We start from the raw sequence: 19,466 nt of genomic DNA, 5'->3' as shown, positions 1-19,466 counted from the left end.
ATGAAGATGCCATTGTTTCTTTTTTCTTTCTTTCTTTTTTTTTTTTTTTTTGAATACGCCGGAATTTATATTTTTCGGGTGGGTGAATCTGAAGATAGAAATACGTAAATAAATTAATAAATAAACAAATAATTAAATTCTTACCCTGGTGTGGAAATGTGTGTTCTGTTTCTGATAAAAACACTGATTTAAGTGTATAAGACAGAGCTAACCTCTTGTCTTGAGGTGGTGTTTGGTCAATTAGCCTGTCTAATGATTATTTTCATCAGATTTTTCTATCAAATGTTTTTCAGATGAGATGCTTAATTGCTGAGTGTATAAAATGTCAAAGAATAGCCAAAATTCTTTCTTGCTAAATTACTAGTCCAATAAACAGTTGTCTATGTTTTCTTCTGCATCTCAGAACTATGATTCTTCTCATACACTCCTCAGCTGTGGTGCTGAGAGCGAGGATGGCACACAAGAGCAGGGATCTGAGGACTCATCTGAGTATAGCAAGCTTGTAATTACCCCCATCTTCCTACACTTAATTACTCACAGTTGTGTAGTGTGCTGGCAACATCTGAGTTTGGGCAGAGCAGAAAACAATAAGCACACAAAGGTCAGGCTGTGTAAACAAGACGCACTGAGCAGAGGTGCATTAGAACTCACACCTAAGCATTAATAGTGAAATAATTATACAGCAGGTTGCAAGTTGACATAGTTTTACTTCTTTCCAAAAAAATCACATATGAATTGATAACGGCATTACAAAATCAGTGATATATGCAGAATGTCTCAACAAGACTATTTTCATGGTCAGGAGATATTAAAATACAAAAGAAAGAAAAAGTAATCTGTCAAAATGCCTTTTCTCTGACTGTGATACTGCATCTGTGGGACATCAAATAATCTATGAGCTTTGTAGACCTCTGCTGGAAACAGGAGGCATTACAACAACACAGTTTATGGTGGCCCTGGTCACTGTAGGCATAGGTTTTTTTCATCAACTCCATTTCCTTTGTAAGGATCACAAATACTGGCATGAAAATAGATTTAAAGCATTAAAAGTAAAAGATTAGCGAGTTTCATAATATTTCTTATGATCTAATGATGTACAAATCACTTCAATAATAAATATGGTAAAGTTGAGGCTAAGTTTAACTATCATTATTATTATATACTACTATTATTTTAGCTTAACAGCTTTATATTATGTCATATTGTGATATATTGGTTTATTGTAGGTTTTATTGATAATGTGAATTTGCAAAATTGCTAGTAGCCAAAATCAAAATGTCAAATAAATGTAGTGACGCAAAAGGGTCAAGATTTGGCTCTGAAATGTAGTGAGTATTAAGTAGCATAAAATGAAACCACTTACAAAAATGGGCTACATCTGTACTGTTCTTGGACTTGTTCAGTATAGTAATTGAGAAAAGGTTTCTAGTTACTTTCCACTAGTCCTAAGATGAAGCCTATAACGAAGGTTAATTAGATCCCAATCGAGCAGTCTATACGTGCCCACAAGGGTCTAACTAGGTCAAATATGTTGAAATATACAGTAGTGTGCAAAGACTTTAGGCAGTTTAGCTGTTTTGGATTCCTATCACACAACACCTTCAGGTGTCTGGTTGATCCCAGACTCCTGGTTCATCCCACTGTGCAGGACAAGAAGCCCATAAAGTACCCAGTTCATGAACAACTATTTTCAGGGGCAAGAAGAACCAGTAGTCCTGCAGCAGATGGTCTGACCCCGACAGATCCCGCATCTGGGCAGTATGGAGTCAATCTGAGATCACTTGAAGAGACCGAAGACACAGGGACAGCCTGAATCTATAGAACTGCAGCAGCTTCTCCAAGGTGCTCCAAAGTACCAGGAGAAACTGTGTGCAGGTTAAACCAGAGAGACCTGCTGTTAGCTTAAGGACAAAGCTGCAAATACGGATTAGATATAGGTTTGGTTCCCTTCACTGCACTTTGTATGAAGTTAACAGATAAATGAAAAACTATTTGTCATTTCAGTTAAAAGTATCATCAGTGTGTTTTTAGTACCTAAAAAGAGTCTTGTATTTGTCACACAGTATCAGTTAATTAAATAATCTGAAAGTAATCCATTGTGCTGTATTTCAGTGGTGTTTGTTTTAAGTGTATTTTCTTTATTTTTTCAAGTTGGGGACCTGAAAGTATTCATGTGTTTTGAAAGGGAGGGATTTGCAGAGTATCTGGCAACATCCGACCTAATCTCGTGATCTTGTTGCATACTCTCGCGATATTCAGGCGGTCACTGCCTGATAGGAATAATGGCCACCGTCGTAGCAATGGCTCGGACGGGGTACAACACAAGAAGCAAATCAGGGCGTTTTAGCTGACGAGTAAAAGCGTGAATTACCGGGCACCCCCTTCTACCGGGTTTTCAGAACGGATGGGTAGAGGGGGTCCTGCCAAAGGACACGAGAAACGAAAGAGACTCGGAGGGGAGAGGAGGAAAGCTAGCGTTACCTCGATAGCTAGCTGGCTATCAACACGGTTGTCACGGTTGAAGGAAACGGAGACCAAACGCTGGAGCGGGTAATCAAACAGCCGGACTGTCGCTAACATGAGTGGACCGGGGCAGGACAGCGAACCAGAGGCGAAAATCCTCCTCATCAAGCGGCTTTACAGGTAAATCAGCGAGGCCGTTTGGCGAAGCTAACCAGTTGATCGTTATTGTACCAGCTAACTTAGCGCTAACCAGTTACGTTAGTGTTTGCGGGTCACGCAGCTCCTGTAGTAACCTGTCGCCCCGCATCCCTGTAAACCCGCATCATGCTTTGAGTGGAAACATGCAGCTCAGGTTAGCTTATCCCGACATCAGCTAAACTACATGTCCTGTGATTCTCCTTGTCGCAGGGAAATGAGACACGAGGGGTTTTGGTTTCCAGCAGTTTTAACAGTAGAACAGTAAATGTTGTCGTGTTGATTATTTTCTGTGTAGAGCTGTGGTGGAGTCTGTGCACAAGCTGGATGTCATCATCGGCAACAAAGCATCCTACAGAGAGGTCTTCAAGCCGGAGAACATCAGCCTTCGCAACAAGTATGTCCACTAGTTTGTGTGTGTGTGTGTGTGAGTGTGTGAGAAGAGAGTCAGGAGTGTCTGAATCTGTCCAGATGTTGTGAACATCTGCATGACTTTAAAAACGCATACCCCAGCTTCCTGCAGCATCTCTGTGAGCTTACAGCTGCTGCTCAGACCTGGGTTCTGTTTCCGTGCACTGTTCAAGTCCAAAGTGACCACCTGTGGTTGGTTATTGCCTTTAATCTGTGATAGGACAGCAGCTAACAGTGATTCATATTACTGACGAGTCTGCCCAGTGTGTTTTTTGATTCATAATTTTGGCTTTACAATACCAGACAACTGCCAAATGTGTCAGCCATAGTTCCCTAAAGCCCAAACCAGTGTCGACAGATTGACTGTTACTAATGCAGACAAGACATTTGAATGCTTCACCTTGGATTCTTGCAGAGTTGTTTTATTTGTCTACCTTTTTTACATTTCATACACCAAACAATCAGTTAACTGCAAGAAAAAAACTGGCATTCTATTCAATAATGAAGAGAATTATTAGTTGTAGCCCTAGATATCATCTTAGGAGCTCACCATTGAAAATATGGAACGTCTCCCAGACTACCAAAACAAACACGTCAATTTGTACAATTAGAGAAAAGGATTACAGTGTTTTCTTGAATACAACTAGTAGTTAAAACAAAGAAAGCTGCATATTTAAAATTGTCACCTTGGTTTAGGAAATTTTGTGCATTTTTCACAGCTTTTTGACCTTTTAAAGACCAAGCACTTAATCAGTTATAAAGCTACATGGGCATGTGTATCCCTGACCACCTTTAAATGTGGCATGAATGATTCCATTGCACACATTTTGTACACATGTTATATTGTCCTCTTTGGCATAGCAGAATGGAGGGACAGAGCAAAAATGTCACTTCAAGAAGAGATCGTGTGAAATACTGCACGTACTTACCTGACTGCATTAGTTTTGTCAGTGTCTGCCCACCACACACAGGGACTGACATTTCATAATGTTCAAGGGAACAACCAGTCATGTGAGGCACAGACAAACAAACATTAATGATGCTGCAGGTGCTTCTTAGGTCCAGTGGCGTGTTCTGTATACAGTTAAATGTTTTGAAGCTGAAGTGGGTATGTGACATTACAAAATCCTCAATGGGATTGCACTGTGGTAGGTGTTTGTATTCCTCTGTAGCCCCACCTTTAAATGTCAAACTAGTTTGACTCATTGATCCTCTTGCCAAACCGGTGACCCAGCTATCTCATTAACTAATGCATGTGTTTTTCTTTTCAGGCTGAGGGAGCTTTGTGTGAAACTGATGTTTCTCCACCCTGTCGACTATGGCCGTAAAGCTGAGGAGCTGCTGTGGAGGAAGGTGTACTATGAGGTCATCCAGGTGATCAAGACCAACAAGAAGGTAACTGGCCCTGCAGCTGTGGAAAAAGACCTCTTTGCACACACTGGAAAACCATTTATCTCTTGTTAGCTGGCCTGACATACTTGCTGCCACTTAAAGGTTAACTCTACCAGGACATTTGCCATTTTGTGGTCAATGGCCCATAACAAATGCACAGTATGTGCGTATGTCTGTGTGGGTTGGTCCTAAAGGAAATCAAACCTCGAAAAGTGGAACGCTTCGTGCTTTGGTCTGCTGTTTGAGCAACACAGCAAAACCACCAATTCCTATTATCAAATGATAACACTGTATTAAAATACTGTCAGAAGTGAAAGGCATCATTTGTCAGCATGAATTTACAGAGAATTTTCCATCTAATTATGCAGCTCCCCTCTGCATCACAGATCTTTGTAGTGGATTTCAACTCGCATTGCTCTCATAGCATCATGTTTAGCCACAATAGCAGGAAAAAAATCTGCTCTGCACCAAATGACATGCAGATAGAGTTAGCAACTAGCTAGAGATAGCAATAGCAGAGCAAAATGAGAGGGATAATGGACTTAAGGTGAACAGAAACGAGGCACTAAATGAAAGCCAATGTTGTAGCAAAAAGGAACTGTTTAACAGATTTGCCCTTTCAACTTTAAAGTTAATCATGTTGTATTCATAACCTGTTTTTGCTACACAAACGTGTCCAAAGAAGTCAGTAGAGCTTTAAACCAGTAAAATCTAGATGCTATTAGGGCAAAGGTTTTTCTTTCATTTTTGTGTTAATCATGTTTCATAGGCTCCATGCTATTGCACCTTCTTGATGTGCGTCCTAAATTATAAAAACCTTTGTAAATGTTGTGTAGATGATGTTTATTATTTATTTTTCTAGTTCTGGTCATATCTGCCTTTTCCATCCTTTTCCTCCACTGCAGCACATCCACAGTCGCAGCACTCTGGAGTGTGCATACCGTACACACCTGATTGCCGGCGTGGGTTTCTACCAACACCTGTTGCTCTACATCCAGTCACATTACCAGCTGGAGCTGCAGGACTGCATCGACTGGACCCACGTCACAGACCCACTGATCGGTCAGTTGCGCAAAACACAAATACACAGGCACAAATACAGATAAAGAATATTATCGTAAGAAAGCACCATCCATTCCATCTAGTGTCTTAATGTATGTGAGAAAGGTGTATAGCATTCACTCTTGAAAAAAGGTTCTTTATTTAACTTACCGCCTTGCTCTTAAAAAGCTGTTGTCAATGAAGACATTTTACAAGTTACATGAGTACAGTTAATGGTCAAACCAATAAAGTTAATGGTCAAACCATATTTAGCTGCTTTAGTACTGTTGCTTGCTTTGCTGTCATGTCATTAGAACATTACTGAATGAAATGCTTGGTAACCTGGGCCTTTTCTAAAGTGTCATTGGAACATTGTTAGTGTGAGAAAGACCTACAGTGTTACAATATATTTTGTAATAATGAGAGACAAATCTATTTTCTGTAACCATTCAGATTAATTCTACTTGTGAAATGGGCTACAAATCCCACACAATGTGGTAAAGTCCTTTAGGTTAAATTATTGCCTGATTTTACAAGCACTTTGTATTTAGGCTCGTTTTCCAACAACAGACTCTTTGAGTGCACATTGTTTGAATTCACTATCAAATGTCAATATTCCCCTGCACTATGCAAAGTAGACAGCCAGCTGGAGAAATTGACTTTTCAACACAGACAAATAGTCTGTCGAGGTGTACGGTTTGACTGTACAGTCTGTTTTCAGACACAAGACTTTAAAATCTTCAAATGCACATAACAGCTTTACATTATATAAACATCAAATCATATTGGAGCCACAGTGCTGCTGGGTATCTGGAGTTTTAGAAGTGCAAAGGGGAAAACATGGTCTGCGATCTTGAATGTTAAACCTCAGAAAAACGTCATTTCATATCTGGGGGAATTCAGGAATTTAAGCTTCTTCTTCTTGAAATAATTTTGCAGAAGTTCATTGACCAAATATTTGAAATGGGGAAAAAATGTGTTGTCTAATTGTTCCCCACAGGCCGAAAGAAACCAGTGTCAGCCACTCCCAAAGAGATGGAGTGGGCACAGATGGCATGTCATCGCTGTCTTGTCTACCTCGGAGATCTAGGTAATACAACGATAATAGAATATGCAGTTAAGTCATGGTATTACACAGCTTGTAGAGGTGGGAGACAGCATGTACGTGTTATTCAGCATGGGTTTAGAGTATAATTGGCAGGAGGCTTTGTTTGGTTTAGAGTTCCGTGATGCATAGATATTGGTCTTTTGATTATACATTAATTGCACAACAGAAAATTACATTGTAGGAAAATTGTACTTGTAATTGTACTGACAATTTTTTAGAAAAAATTGAGATGTCACAGACAGTTATGTGGTCATAGAGATTTGTAAACTGAAAAAAACCCCCTGTTTGCTTATACTTTATACTTTTTAGCTTTATGTTGTTGTTTTTAACGTTGTTTTCTTTGCAGCTCGTTACCAGAATGAACTTGCTGGAGTGGAGGCTGAGCAACTGGCAGAGAGGTTTTACTATCAGGCCCTGTCAGTCATGCCTCATGTGGGTGAGTGACTGTAATGTACAGCCTATTAACATACTACTTCACTCTTTCTATGGACAGGAAGGCCTTAGTAAACTTTGTGTTTTCTGTGCTGGGAGAGAGGCAGAAATACTTTGGGAGAGTTATGGAAAGCTTTAATTCTTTTAGCTAAAACGGTAACAAATATCAAAAAAGAGCCAAAAAATCAGCTGAAGAACCCTCACATATGTTATATTACTGTGGAAGAGTATGATCCTTAAGCTGCAAATACATTATGTGTTTAGAAACTGTTTAAGAGGATAGTACATCTTTTTAGGAAATATGTTTATTTGCTTTCTTGTAAAGAGAGCTGGAGGAAAAGATTAAAACTACTGGGTTAGCACAAAGTCTGGAAGCTAAATATTAGCCTGGCTCTGTCCAGAGGTAATGGAATATGCTCATAAGCACTTTGGTTATACACTCACTTAATTTAAAGGCCCATAGATTTACTGAGCTTACAGGTTGCTTGTTCATGTACACTGACTATAAATGTCTTTACAGATTTTGTGAATTTACTACTTTATTTGTGAAGTTCATTTAAGAAATTATCATATATCCTTAAGGATATTTTCTCTTCTATTATGTAATGTCTCCTATTATGTCAGTGCAAAGAAGTTATATCATTTATCGGATGATAAAGCTTGATGTAAGTCTGTCTCCTCTTGCATTTAAATCTTCCAAGCATGTACCCCCACTGCCCCCTAATACTTTTTCATAGTAAGTCTGCTCAAAGGTCATACACTGAACATCCAGCTGTTGTTATACTCTCCATAGTACAAGAAAGTAAAACTATATTTTTAAAAGAGTGTATTAATATAGTTCTGTTGACATTATTTGTGATTTTCAAATCTTGGCTTTAAACAGCAAAATCTTGGCACGTTTTACCATCTGAGCAGTGAACTTTAACTAATGATTCTCGGTGTACATTGGGAAACTCCATAAATAACTTGTTTACCCATGGCTTCACCCACTTGTCTACAGGAATGCCTTTCAACCAACTGGGCACACTGGCAGGGAGCAAGTTCTACAATGTTGAAGCAACCTACTACTACCTACGCTGGTGAGGAATGTTTATGCACCACTACCTGTCATGTTAGAAAGTGAACCAGATCCCATAGAGTACAGCATCTTAACTGATATCTCATCTGTGCTTAGCATCCAATCAGATGTCCCCTTTGAAGGTGCTTATGGCAACCTAAAGCGCCTGTTTGACAAAGCTGCCAAGATGTACCACCAAGTGAAAAAGCAGGAAATGAAGAAGCTGTCTCCTTCTCGACAGAGGTGAGGAGGATTCACAGATTTTCAGAAAAGACGTTTAAGAAACAGCTGTTGAGCAGTTCCACTTTGTGTTGTATGACAGCATTCATCTTTTATATTATGTTTGTTTTCCTCTGGTTTCTGTGCTCTTCTTCTCTAAACAAACATGTCTCGCTTGTAGTGTGCTTCAGTGCCACCAAGCCTTTTGATTTGAATTACATTTTATTTCCAGACTAAAATTTGATTTCCACAGATTCCTCTGAGTCCCCCTTAGATCATGAGCCCCCTCAGCACAATGCTGCTAGTACTAATGGTTTTCCCCAGCTTGCCTGGTAAAAATCAGTCTGAAATAAACATAATATTTTGGCTTTGCTGTGCTCACAACCCAAGGTAATTTTAATCTAGTCCCAGTTGACTTCTGGGGCTTCACATAATTAACAACTTGCCTGGTCGCCATTTGAATCACAAAGGCAGTGCAACAGTGGTGGCATAAAGCAGCATCTCTCTGCAGATTGGATTAAATGATTGATGATACCTGTGGGGAATTTAGATTGTTGAAGCAACAAAAGAAACAAGATTCAACATGAATAAAAGGCAAATAAGATAATAAACGTAGAGCAATAACGTAACATTTATGTAACGTCTTGTGCTTCTAGAAAGAATAGTGATGGATATCCTATCGTGCTTGTCTGATGGTGTCAAAATGCTCTGAAGACCTTTTAAATAGGTTTACTTGTTAAGATGTACTGTTGGTAATGCCTGATTGCTTATTTACTGTGAGGATTATTTTAATTACTGTTGTGCATGAAACAACTGAGATTAACACATTTTTTTGCAGCTTGGCACTGAACAGTGCAGTACAGTTTGTTTCATGTAGGTGAATAACACAACTGACCCATGAGCACTTTTTGCACCAGTTTGCAGAAAATTGGAATTACATCTCAAAATCGTGGAATCCAATACGACACCACTACCAACTCTGACCTCAATGCTAAAACGTTTAATTTAACTATCACCTATATGGAAAGTAGATATAGAAAAACTAGACTTAATGACCAGGACAGTTGTATTGGATTACATTAGACAGTATGGGTGCACCTGATACACAGAACATTTCCCTTACAAACATGAGGTTGATATGTCTTTTCATGTAACTCATGGCAAGAATGCAAACAAGTGTCTGTCCTAGTATGTCCAGTATTCCTTTTAATCTTCTCTTTTAGATACACTCTTCAAATTACACACAATGGCTTTACAAGAGAACATTTCTATTAAAAATATTTCACTGTTATATAATGATTTTGCTTGCACCCTTTACTCAAAGAAAATAAAGACAGTAATAGATTTCTCTGTTTTGTCAAGAATAAAAGCAAAATTTCATTCAATGTTTATTCTATAATTTTTCCCTTTGTTTTTTTTTTTTTTTGGTGCAGATCAAAAGATATTAAGCGGCTCTTGGTGAGCTTCATGTACCTCCAGAGTCTACTGCAGCCCAAGAACAGGTGAGCGTTTATGTTGTCACTTATCTCCTGTCTTGTTTGAAACTGTTCACCCACTGTTTTAGGTCCAAAGTCCACAGTGAAAATAAAATTGTGCGTTGTAGTTTTGATAGTATGATAACACGGGATGAACACAGGCTGTTAGATATGTTTAATTATTATAAACTGATTTGTCTTTGGTCTTTTAAAGTGTGAGCAGAGGTTAAAAGGATCCATCAGACAGTTCTTGACAGTGATGCCAGGCAGAGTGTTTGCTGCCTGTATAAATGAGCACATCATATACTGTTCTGTCTGTATGCAGTGTGATGGAGACGGAGCTGACGTCGCTCTGCCAGTCGGTGCTGGAAGACTTCAACCTGGTGCTGTTCTACCTGCCCCCGACAACACATGGTGGTGCTCATCACTCCCCCAGCGAAGAAGAGGAGGAGCCGCAGCACACTGGCAGCTCCTGCCCTGTGCTGCCTGACACCCTCATATTCAAGATGGTAGTCACTTGTCTGATGGTGGTTCACAGCCTGAAGAGGGGAGGTGAGTGTGATGTTAAGGCTGATGTAAGACACCATTTTGTCTTCTTTTAACATCTGTATTGTTGATAATATTGTAATATTATATTTCATGGTACTAAAAGTGGTGGTTCTTTTAAAGGTGGTGTTCCATTTCAGTATCATCTCGTGTGAGTCTGTGTATTTGGGACAGATGAGGATTGGCATAATTAGGTGAAGAGGAAGAGGTCACCCTCCAGACCTAATGCTATTTTTGAGCCAGTGAATTAGCCAAACAGGCCACACAACTCTTTCCAACACCTCCCCTCAAGTTGCCCAAGTTTCCTGCGTTCATGAACAGACCTGTAATAGACTGGCTCTTAAACTGCAGTTTTTACACAAATGAACTGCAGAAACATAAAGCTGAAGAAATTCATCTTAAAATGTTGTATAACCAATTGTAGTTATTATTTATTCTGCCCTGCTAATGCTATCTTGTAAAAATTGTTACCACTTGAAACTCGTTGCCATTTTGAATGTAAATACTAACAGATCTTGGTATGTTGTGTCTTTAGGATCAAAGCAGTACAGTGCATCCATAGCTTTTACTCTGGCCCTGTTCTCCCATCTGGTGAACCATGTCAACATCCGGCTGCAGGCTGAGCTGGAGGAAGCAGAGAGCCAGGTGCCTCAACTTCATACTGATGCCACCGGTGAGAGAGAAAATCCCTGGCTTCATATATTCAGAGGAAAATTCACTCATTGGCTGCACAGATCAGTGTGTCCATTTTAATGTATTCTCTTCAGCAACATTTTTAATAATAAAGTGACCGTCTTTGTGATTGAGAATGAATTTGTCCAAGAGGACCACTGCAGTGTGTGAAGTTTCTGCCTTACAGCAGTTAGATCTCGACTTGGCTGGTTGTCAAAAGAAATTTAAAAGTTGAAAATACTGATTTGCTATTTCCGATCTGCTCATTTAGGAATAACTCAGTGGAGAACGTAATTTATTATATGAGATATGTTGTTAGGAGATAAAAAATCTTTCAGTTAACAGTCTCACAACATAAGCAGCCTGAATGAACGCAAAAAAGCAGTGAGTTTTTTTCTCTCTCATCTAGATGACCTGGAGATGAGAGATTTGTCGGCTGCACCGACAGACTGCTCTGATGAGAGGCCTATGCAGAATGGCTCCCTGGAACAAGAAGATGAGGAGGAGGAGGTGAAGGATGAAGATGGCCATGAAAGGGTTGGCACCAAAAAGCATACCAGTGTGGAAGAACAGCGAAAATTGGAAGAAGAGAAACAGAGACAGAAGAAGAAATACTCCCGCCTCTCTAGGCTCCGTCGACGCCGCTGTGCCCACAAAGACAGTCGAGGAGAGGATGAAAGTGACCTAAGTGAAGGCTTTGAGAGCGAAGATGATGATGATGATGATGAAGAGAAGAGGGGTCGTGCTGATTCAACAGGTGGCTCCTCAACAGGAAACCCCCTCAACCCTCCATCTGTCAGGAAGCAGACAAAGCGAGGCCCTGCAGGTGAGGAGGGCAGCTGGGGGAGTGGCTCAGAGGAAGAGGAGGAGGAAGGTGGAACAGCATTTGATGTAGAGACTGACTCTGATATGAACAGCCAGGAGTCTCGCTCAGACCTGGAAGACATGGAGGACACAGAGAATCCAGATAACTGTGAGGGTCAGGCACGGGAACAACAGGATGAAGATGAAGACCAACCCAAGGAAGATGTAGGCGACAGGGACGGTGATCCTCCTCCGACCACCAATGGGCCCCTCATGCCCAGCGACCCCAGCATTAGCAGTAACCTGCAGGCAATGTCCTCACAACTCTTCCAGGCCAAGCGCTGCTTCCGCCTGGCCCCAACCTTCAGCAACATGCTGCTGAGGCCTCAAGCATCATCCTCCTCGGGTATCCCCACCCCTACTGATGCTTCTGCTCCCCCTTCCCAAGATACTCCTCCTCCTGGGGATTCATCCTGTGACATGAACCCTGGTACTGCCAATGGAACCAATGAAAATGGTAATGTGCTTTGTGGCTCAACCTTACATGATAGTCTTTTTTGTGTGCTGTCTAATGTTGTTTAATTAGAAAGATTTCTTATCAGTCTGTTGTTTTTAAGGGATTCATAAAAACTATTAGGATGTGATTCTGTTAAACTCAAACTTGTCTTACTGCTTGATGTTTGTGTCCTTCCATTTTAGACTTGGACTCTGACTCTGAAGTCAGCCAACATAGCAGTCAGTCAGTGCAAAGTGAGAAAACCCTATTAGAGAAGCTGGAGATCCTGACCAATCAAGGGTTAATCCAGGTGGTGAAGGTTTTTGTTGATTGGCTAAGGACAAACACTGACATTATACTTATGTGTGCACAGGTGAGGGCACAAATTCTCAGCTTTGTCTATGAAATATGGACTTCTTAGTACTTTTCATCATCACTATCCACTGTTCTTTCTTCAGAGTTCTCAAAGCTTGTGGAACCGCCTGTCTGTGCTGCTCAACCTGCTACCAGATGGCAGCAAGATGCTCGAGGCTGGTGAGTGATTGATCTGCATAGAGTTTTATACTTGTCACAACAGCAGTCACAGTCTGAAATGTTTTTCTCACTGCGTCCATAATTACTACATTTGCATTGTTGATACTTTATGATACTAAAAGAAGACACTGAGCCTCATGGAAGAAGATTTTCTAAATAACTCACCATTCAAGTATTTTGAGTCAGAATGCATGATGTATACAAATCTAAACATTTAAAGTCCTTCAAACTTTGCATAGTACTGTACATAAGATAGATCTTATTAATCCCTGAGGGGAAATTCAGGACTAGTCATACATGTAATTTAATTAATTACAGAAATTAGTTAATTTTAGTGTTTTTTTATATGAAGAAAGATAGTTTTGACCATTTTTGCTTATAACAAAATTCAAAATTTGTAAAAAGGAATGAGAATTCTACAAATTCTCTAGAATCACTTATATGTGTCACCTAAGAACAAATCTATTTTAAAGAAATGGTTCTTGCATGATTCTTCTATATGTAAAAATGAAAGTCATTTCTGTTTTTGATATTAGACTGGTCCACACCACATTCTTAGCTCATCTTTGTAATGTTGACTCACTTGTCAAGTACTCTCACACTTAGTATTTGTCTCCGTGTGATTTTTAACACTCTGACTGTGCTGAGGTCTACATCTTGTTTGATTATTTATTTATCCATTTGTGCACTGCAGAGCTTGGTCTGAACGCAGAGGTGGCCAAGCTGTTAAATGAGTGTGAGCAGCCTGGTTTGGTTCAGAGTCTTCTGCTGCCTGAGGATTTGGCTCTGCGACACCTGCCTGCTCTCAATGTAGCACACCGTCGCCTTGACTTCACCCGTCGCAACCACTCCCTCAGCCCCCTGCAGGAGGTACACAGACTCAGGTGTTCAGTGCTGGTTAAGAATGAAACTAATGGTGTTTGCTCCAAAGTGCAAATTACCAGCTTATTGTTGTATCAGCATGACACATGATGTGACAGTTCAGCCTTTTTTTTTCAAGTATTAGTATTTTCTAGACACACTACAAAAGTACAAAATACAAAATATGTGTTCAGATCACATTATCAGATTAGTATGCTTTTTTTCACAGATGATCTCGTGGAATCAAAACCTGGTTTACTTAAAAACTATGCCTGCACCGTGCGTGACAGTTAGTGGCAAAAATGTGTCATCAAAATTTCCACTTTTGGAAAATTAGGCCAGTGTTTAAAGCCAGTTCCTCTTTTTAATATATGGTTTTTACCAACTCCTGAAGTAGCTCTGTGGCTGTTTAGCTGGAAAGTGCTCTACTATGTTCACTAGCTAGTCTGCAGTTTGGTGCTGAGCAGATAGTGTATGTTGGGTTTTAGATGCTCTGAGACTAAAGTAAAACTTGCTGCCAGGCAGATAATCAATGAGCTAAAATACACTATAATAATCTATAAAGCTGAGAGGAGCTGCAGCAGTTCTCTGTAGGTTTATCATTACTAGCAGTGTCCCTCATGCAGCCCATGTGCCAAGCAGTCTTTTTCTTCTTTCTCTTTACTCCAGTGTGTGGTGCGAGTGGGTTGCATTCGCAGTTTTGGCCACTTCCTAACAAATCTCCAGGGCAACGTGCTGCATTTCAACCCGGAGGCGGGCATCTTCACCAGCATCAGCCAGTCCGAACAGGAAAATCTAGTGCAGCAGGCCAAGGCACAGTTCCGAATGGTGAGTGAGATCTGTAAGGAACATTGACCTAAAGTACCTGTGTGCAGTTAGGTCTTGATCTGTGGGATTTGGAGCATTGTATAATAGCTAATATTAATGTGAGAAGTGTTACTAAATTAACTAGAATTAAAATGCTTTTTTTAAAAAAAAAAAAAAAAAACAGCTGCTATTACTTTTAATGTTTAATATTTTTATTTATCTTTGTTTGTCCAGGCTGAAGAGGAGGCTCGTCGAAATCGGTTAATGAGGGACATGGCCCAGCTTCGACTACAGGTTTTTACATAATCACGGTTTTCTGACTGTTTCCCTGGTCTCTTTCTCTTTCAAATCTGAGCCGTTGTACCGTATAGACATGTCTGCTGATGTCAATTGTCACTGCCAAAGGACCAAGGTTCCTAGTTTCTAATGTTTGTGTAATGAAATTACTAAACAAATTATATTAATGGCTCGGAAATCTAATAGTTTTATAGAACTTTAATCCATTTATTATTGTTTGCTACACATGAGGCAGTTTAGCTGAAATCATGTTAAACCATTCAATATCCTTCTAAAGCCCACTAATCACGGGTTGATGCAGTATGAACAGTATAGAGACCCTGAGATGGTCCTACTATGTTTTTGTGACTGTAGAATCCATCACCAGCTGTTGGGTTTTTATTATTTGATCCTTGCAGCTTGAGGTGTCACAGCTAGAGGGCAGCCTTCAGCAGCCTAAGGCCCAGTCATCCATGTCCCCCTACCTGGTGCCAGACACAGCTGCTCTCTGCCATCATCTGAACCTTATTCGCCAACTGGCCAGCAGCAGCTGCTTCATCATCATCATCCCACGGACAGGTCAGTGCACCTCTTCACTGCTGTCTGACCTGAGCAGCAGGATGTGAAGGTGTTTGTGTGTCACATTCATCCCATTGATTTCATATTGAACAAGGTAGATGATCAGGATCCAGTGACCGACAAAGGCTTTTCAGGATTGTCACTTAGCTACAGAAAGGAACAATCAAGCAAAATATATTACAGACTGTTCCTTTTCTACAAGAACTTCAGTTCAGTATTCTCACATATTGATATGTGGCATTCGACCTGGCTCCACATTTAATGAAAACAATGTATACCAGTGTATCTCCAGCTCTTGAAAGGTCTTAAACAGCACCAAGTATCCTAAAAAGGACTTTTACCATAGAAAATAATATTGATTAACAGAATTTTGTGTTGAATGTGTTTGAGGCTATGGGGAGTTGCACAACTAAATTGAAGGTGGGCTCACTGGGACAGTGATTTGTGCACACAGCAGCTATTTAATCTTTTATTTTAGTATTTTATTCAGCATAGATCAGGTTGTGTTTATTAATTATATCATTAGAAATATTTTCAAATGCTGCAGGGATGAATTGAAACCTTTTACTGATTTAATCAAGTACGCCAACTTCAGCTAGTAATGTTCTCTGCTCATTTTGTCTCTGCTGTGGTTTGAGTCAGCTTTCCAAAATAACTCATTGCTCAGGTTTTAATCTGGACTATTTCTGTGTTGTAGTTATTGATGGACTTGACCGGTTAAAGAAGGAAAACGCTGGCGCGAGGGATGGCATTCGCTTCCTGGAGTCTGAATTTCGCAAAGGAAACAGGTGGCTGTAGTCAAAGTTTAGCTACTAATGAAGTTTTGTTTTGTAATAACATAAGGCAAACTTTAAACTATTAATCAGCAAGGTGAAATTCAGGTGCCGTACATTTAACGCAAAGCTCACTTTTTTCTGTAAAACTCCCTTCAAGGATTTGTGAAATGTACGTCAATTTAAAAAAATTTTTTTTTATTAGGTACATTCGATGCCAGAAGGAGTCGGGTCGAAGCTTTGAAAGAGATAAAGTGAAGCGGCAGGACATCGAAGCCTGGTAAGCCCTAGTTCTCTTCTACAGTTACCGCAAACTTACTGAAAGAATGTGACTTGAAGAATGTGATTCTATTTAAATTGGTCTTCTATCTTATTTCTAGGCATTTATACAAGATGGTGGACAGTTGTCGTCAGTTAACAGTCTCCCAGAGCAACGGAGACGAAGATACAGCTGGAATGGTGACCATTCTTACTGGCCATCAGGTGGAAGAGCTTTGCACTCAATCAGCAGCGATGAAGGTCGGTCTGTCACTCCATTTTTTTAAATTAGAGACACGAACAAACACTCGGGAAGCTGACATTTCCCACCAAAGCTTAATGGACTTCACTTTCTGCTGTGTTTCTGCTAAAGTGCTGTTTTTACTGGACTGTGTTTATCACTGTTCTGTCCCTGTGCAAAATCACATTTTCATGGTTCATAGTGGTTCATAGTACTACATAGAATCTTCTTTAAGGAGTACACATTTATGTAGTAATAACTAATGAGGAAAGTTAAGTTTCTATGAATTTTAATTCTTACGTCAGACCTGAGCAGCCTGTTAACATTGACATTTGTGGTGCTTTAATTTGACAATAACTGTATCTTTATAAATTATTTCCAGTGTGTGGTGGTGTTATTTAAAAGCTTTCAATTGATTGCCCTAATAATGACGCTGGAATTATAAGGTAAATTTTGTGGCCTTCAGTTTTGGAGCCTAGTTCAGACACATACGTGTTTCTACCTGCTACAAATGGCCATATTTGAAGATGGGGCAAGAAGTCAGTCATCAGTGAGTCCTGAGGAGCAGTGAGTCCTTTAAATAAAGATAAAGACACACACTGAGTCATTCGGGGTGTTGCACTCGGTTGTCCCCATGAAAAGGAGTAGTATTGGACTAAAGCGAAATGCTGAATTCCTGCATAGTTTCTCACTTCCACACTTCTGGAAAAGTGCTGCATGAGGAAGGTGATTGTCCGTTTCAGAAAGTAGCTGTTACTTCAGAGTCAAAAAGGTGTCAGGGGCTCAGTCCACATCAGATGTTCTCAGCCTCTCAGATTTGTTTTCATGATTGGACAATGGACATATTTGCCTGTCAGAACAAATTTCATTGCCTGTTTTTTTTTGGTTTGTATTCCAGTTTTTGATGTGTTATACATTAAGTGATTAAATATTAGCAGATTGATTGATGATGAAATTGACTTAGTTGCAGCTCTATTTCAGACACTCTTTGTTTTCAGACTGTAGCAGGTAGATGTGACAGACTTACTGTCTTCTTCCTTCTTCTTCAGTGGATTTGTGTTAGAAAAACATTTGCATTGCTGACAAATGTGCAAATATTGAGGACAGATTTTATGTCCCATCTGTGTTTATTTGCATTCATTTTTTATCCTATTTCTTTCTACTGCCAGTCGGCAATCCAGGCGGCAGGCTCAGCAGGCATGGAGCTGAAGAACATTGTGGAGTTCTACCGGCAGTGGAAGGAGATTGGCTGAGAGGTCAAACGGGGGCAGCTGTTGTCGCTGAGAACAGCTGATCGATCACAACGCTCGCTCCCTCTCTCTCTCTCCCACTCTTTTGCTCTGTGTTTATTTGCGTCTCCAAAGGCAAAACCAACTCAAACGAAAGCTGGACCGTAGGAAAAGAGTTAAAGCTTAGAGGGCTGGAAAAGTAAATACAGTGGAGTAAAAAAAAGAGAAATGTGGGTGAAACAGCGCTATAAGAAACAGCAGATCTCCCACCTCCCCAATCCTAAACATAAAGAGTGGCCCCTAGTGGTCAGGGTGAGGAAACGGTGGGGGGGAGCGCTACACAACTTTTAAGTGCCCCTGGTTCACACCCTAACCAGGAATACACTGTAAATGTTAACAAATGAGTACATACATGTGGAGAGAGAAACTACACACACACACACACACATAAACACATCATGCTCAGATGAATCCATATAGATATTTAGAGCAGTGGTTTGGATTTCTGTTCCCGCCTCCCCTTTCCTTTAAGTCTCTATTTAAGAAACAGGGTCAAGAATGTGTAAGTCTGGTATGGCTGCATTTTGTTAAGGCGAGGATGTATGAAAACAACTTTGTGACGGAGAAAACACACTCTGTCCACCTGATGCCCAGGGTTTTCAGCCGTCAATAACAAACCAGGCATTCTTTGGCTTGTGGGCCTGTAGGAATGGTTGGGGAAGATGGATGTACGCTTCTCCAGGATTGGTTTCTTTCCTATATGTTGTTGTTTTTTGTTGTTTTTTTTTTTTCTTGTTTTATTTGGTTTTGTTTTTCTTTATTTGCGGTGTACTTTTGTGACCAGTGACTTATGTATTGTGCTGTCTCTGTATGAGAAAAGAAAAAAAGACCCGCCAGGCTTTGCCCTGTTAAAAGTTTTAATTTGGATTTTATTTTTGTACCTAAATGATGTTTATTTTGTTTTTGTAAGCTAAATCTAAATGATATATGCAAGACTGTTTAAGGGAAGGAGAAGGGTTTGTGTCTTGGTCCAGTGTACAAGCCCTTCAGTTCTAGAATAAAAAAAAAACAAACTGTATAATCCAGAATTTATTTATCAACGTGTCATGTCAGAGGGAGGTGGAAACAAATTGGCTTCATGTTGTAGCTAATGATCAAGGAGACTGTAAAGGGAGGAGCCAGTTGAGTTTCCCTGAGGAATGTGGGTTGTGTTTGGACCCCTGTAAACTCCTAAAATGTATCACATCTACATCACCATTTCCATAGTGAATGTCCCATCATACACCCTGCAAAAGAAAAACAGTATACGAGTGTGGCCATACATTGAACATTAAAAAGAAACTCAAAAGATGTTGACCTCTTTCTTTGTTCATTCCTCTGCTTCTTGACCTCTTCCTCCTTGACCTCTTCCTCCTTGTGGGAATAATAATTAGAGCTGAGACAGTGTGTTGGTCAGTGAAAGGATCAGGTTTACACAGGTAGTTTACTCACCATGAGGACTAAACATCTGGATATGTTGAACTCAGCTGTGTTGTTTCCGTTTTTATCTTTTTTTTTTTTTTTTAAATGAGGTCGAGACTGTGGATTAATTTTCTGA

General features: G+C 40.0%; 1 protein-coding gene across 1 annotated transcript; it reads left to right on the top strand.

The window, feature by feature from the left end:
• Window positions 1–2,262: 2,262 nt before the first annotated feature.
• smg5 (SMG5 nonsense mediated mRNA decay factor) lies at window positions 2,263–19,219 on the top strand. The gene is made up of 22 exons (XM_026317193.1): window positions 2,263–2,643; window positions 2,957–3,055; window positions 4,341–4,464; window positions 5,367–5,523; window positions 6,503–6,592; window positions 6,957–7,046; window positions 8,043–8,121; window positions 8,217–8,342; window positions 9,752–9,820; window positions 10,119–10,345; window positions 10,875–11,012; window positions 11,421–12,332; window positions 12,515–12,684; window positions 12,770–12,845; window positions 13,540–13,715; window positions 14,376–14,534; window positions 14,748–14,807; window positions 15,209–15,368; window positions 16,066–16,156; window positions 16,347–16,421; window positions 16,522–16,660; window positions 17,810–19,219. The coding sequence occupies exons 1-22, from the start codon at window positions 2,579–2,581 to the stop codon at window positions 17,891–17,893; spliced, it is 3,366 nt and encodes a 1,121-aa protein (XP_026172978.1). The 5' UTR covers window positions 2,263–2,578; the 3' UTR covers window positions 17,894–19,219.
• Window positions 19,220–19,466: the final 247 nt, after the last annotated feature.

This window comes from Mastacembelus armatus, chromosome 16, assembly GCF_900324485.2.
Source record: "Mastacembelus armatus chromosome 16, fMasArm1.2, whole genome shotgun sequence".
In the NCBI taxonomy this organism is placed as follows: domain Eukaryota; kingdom Metazoa; phylum Chordata; class Actinopteri; order Synbranchiformes; family Mastacembelidae; genus Mastacembelus; species Mastacembelus armatus.
The sequence above is the reverse complement of the archived record's forward strand: the minus strand, read 5'-3'. Positions and strand labels throughout refer to the sequence as shown.

Excerpts from the sequence above, each read along its gene's own strand:
- smg5 (XM_026317193.1), top strand. The coding sequence starts at position 2,579 with ATGAGTGGACCGGGGCAGGACAGCGAACCAGAGGCGAAAATCCTCCTC. Across the intron at positions 9,821-10,118 it reads CTACTGCAGCCCAAGAACAG|TGTGATGGAGACGGAGCTGA; the intron begins GTGAGCGTTTAT and ends GTCTGTATGCAG. Across the intron at positions 16,157-16,346 it reads GAATTTCGCAAAGGAAACAG|GTACATTCGATGCCAGAAGG; the intron begins GTGGCTGTAGTC and ends TTTTTTTATTAG.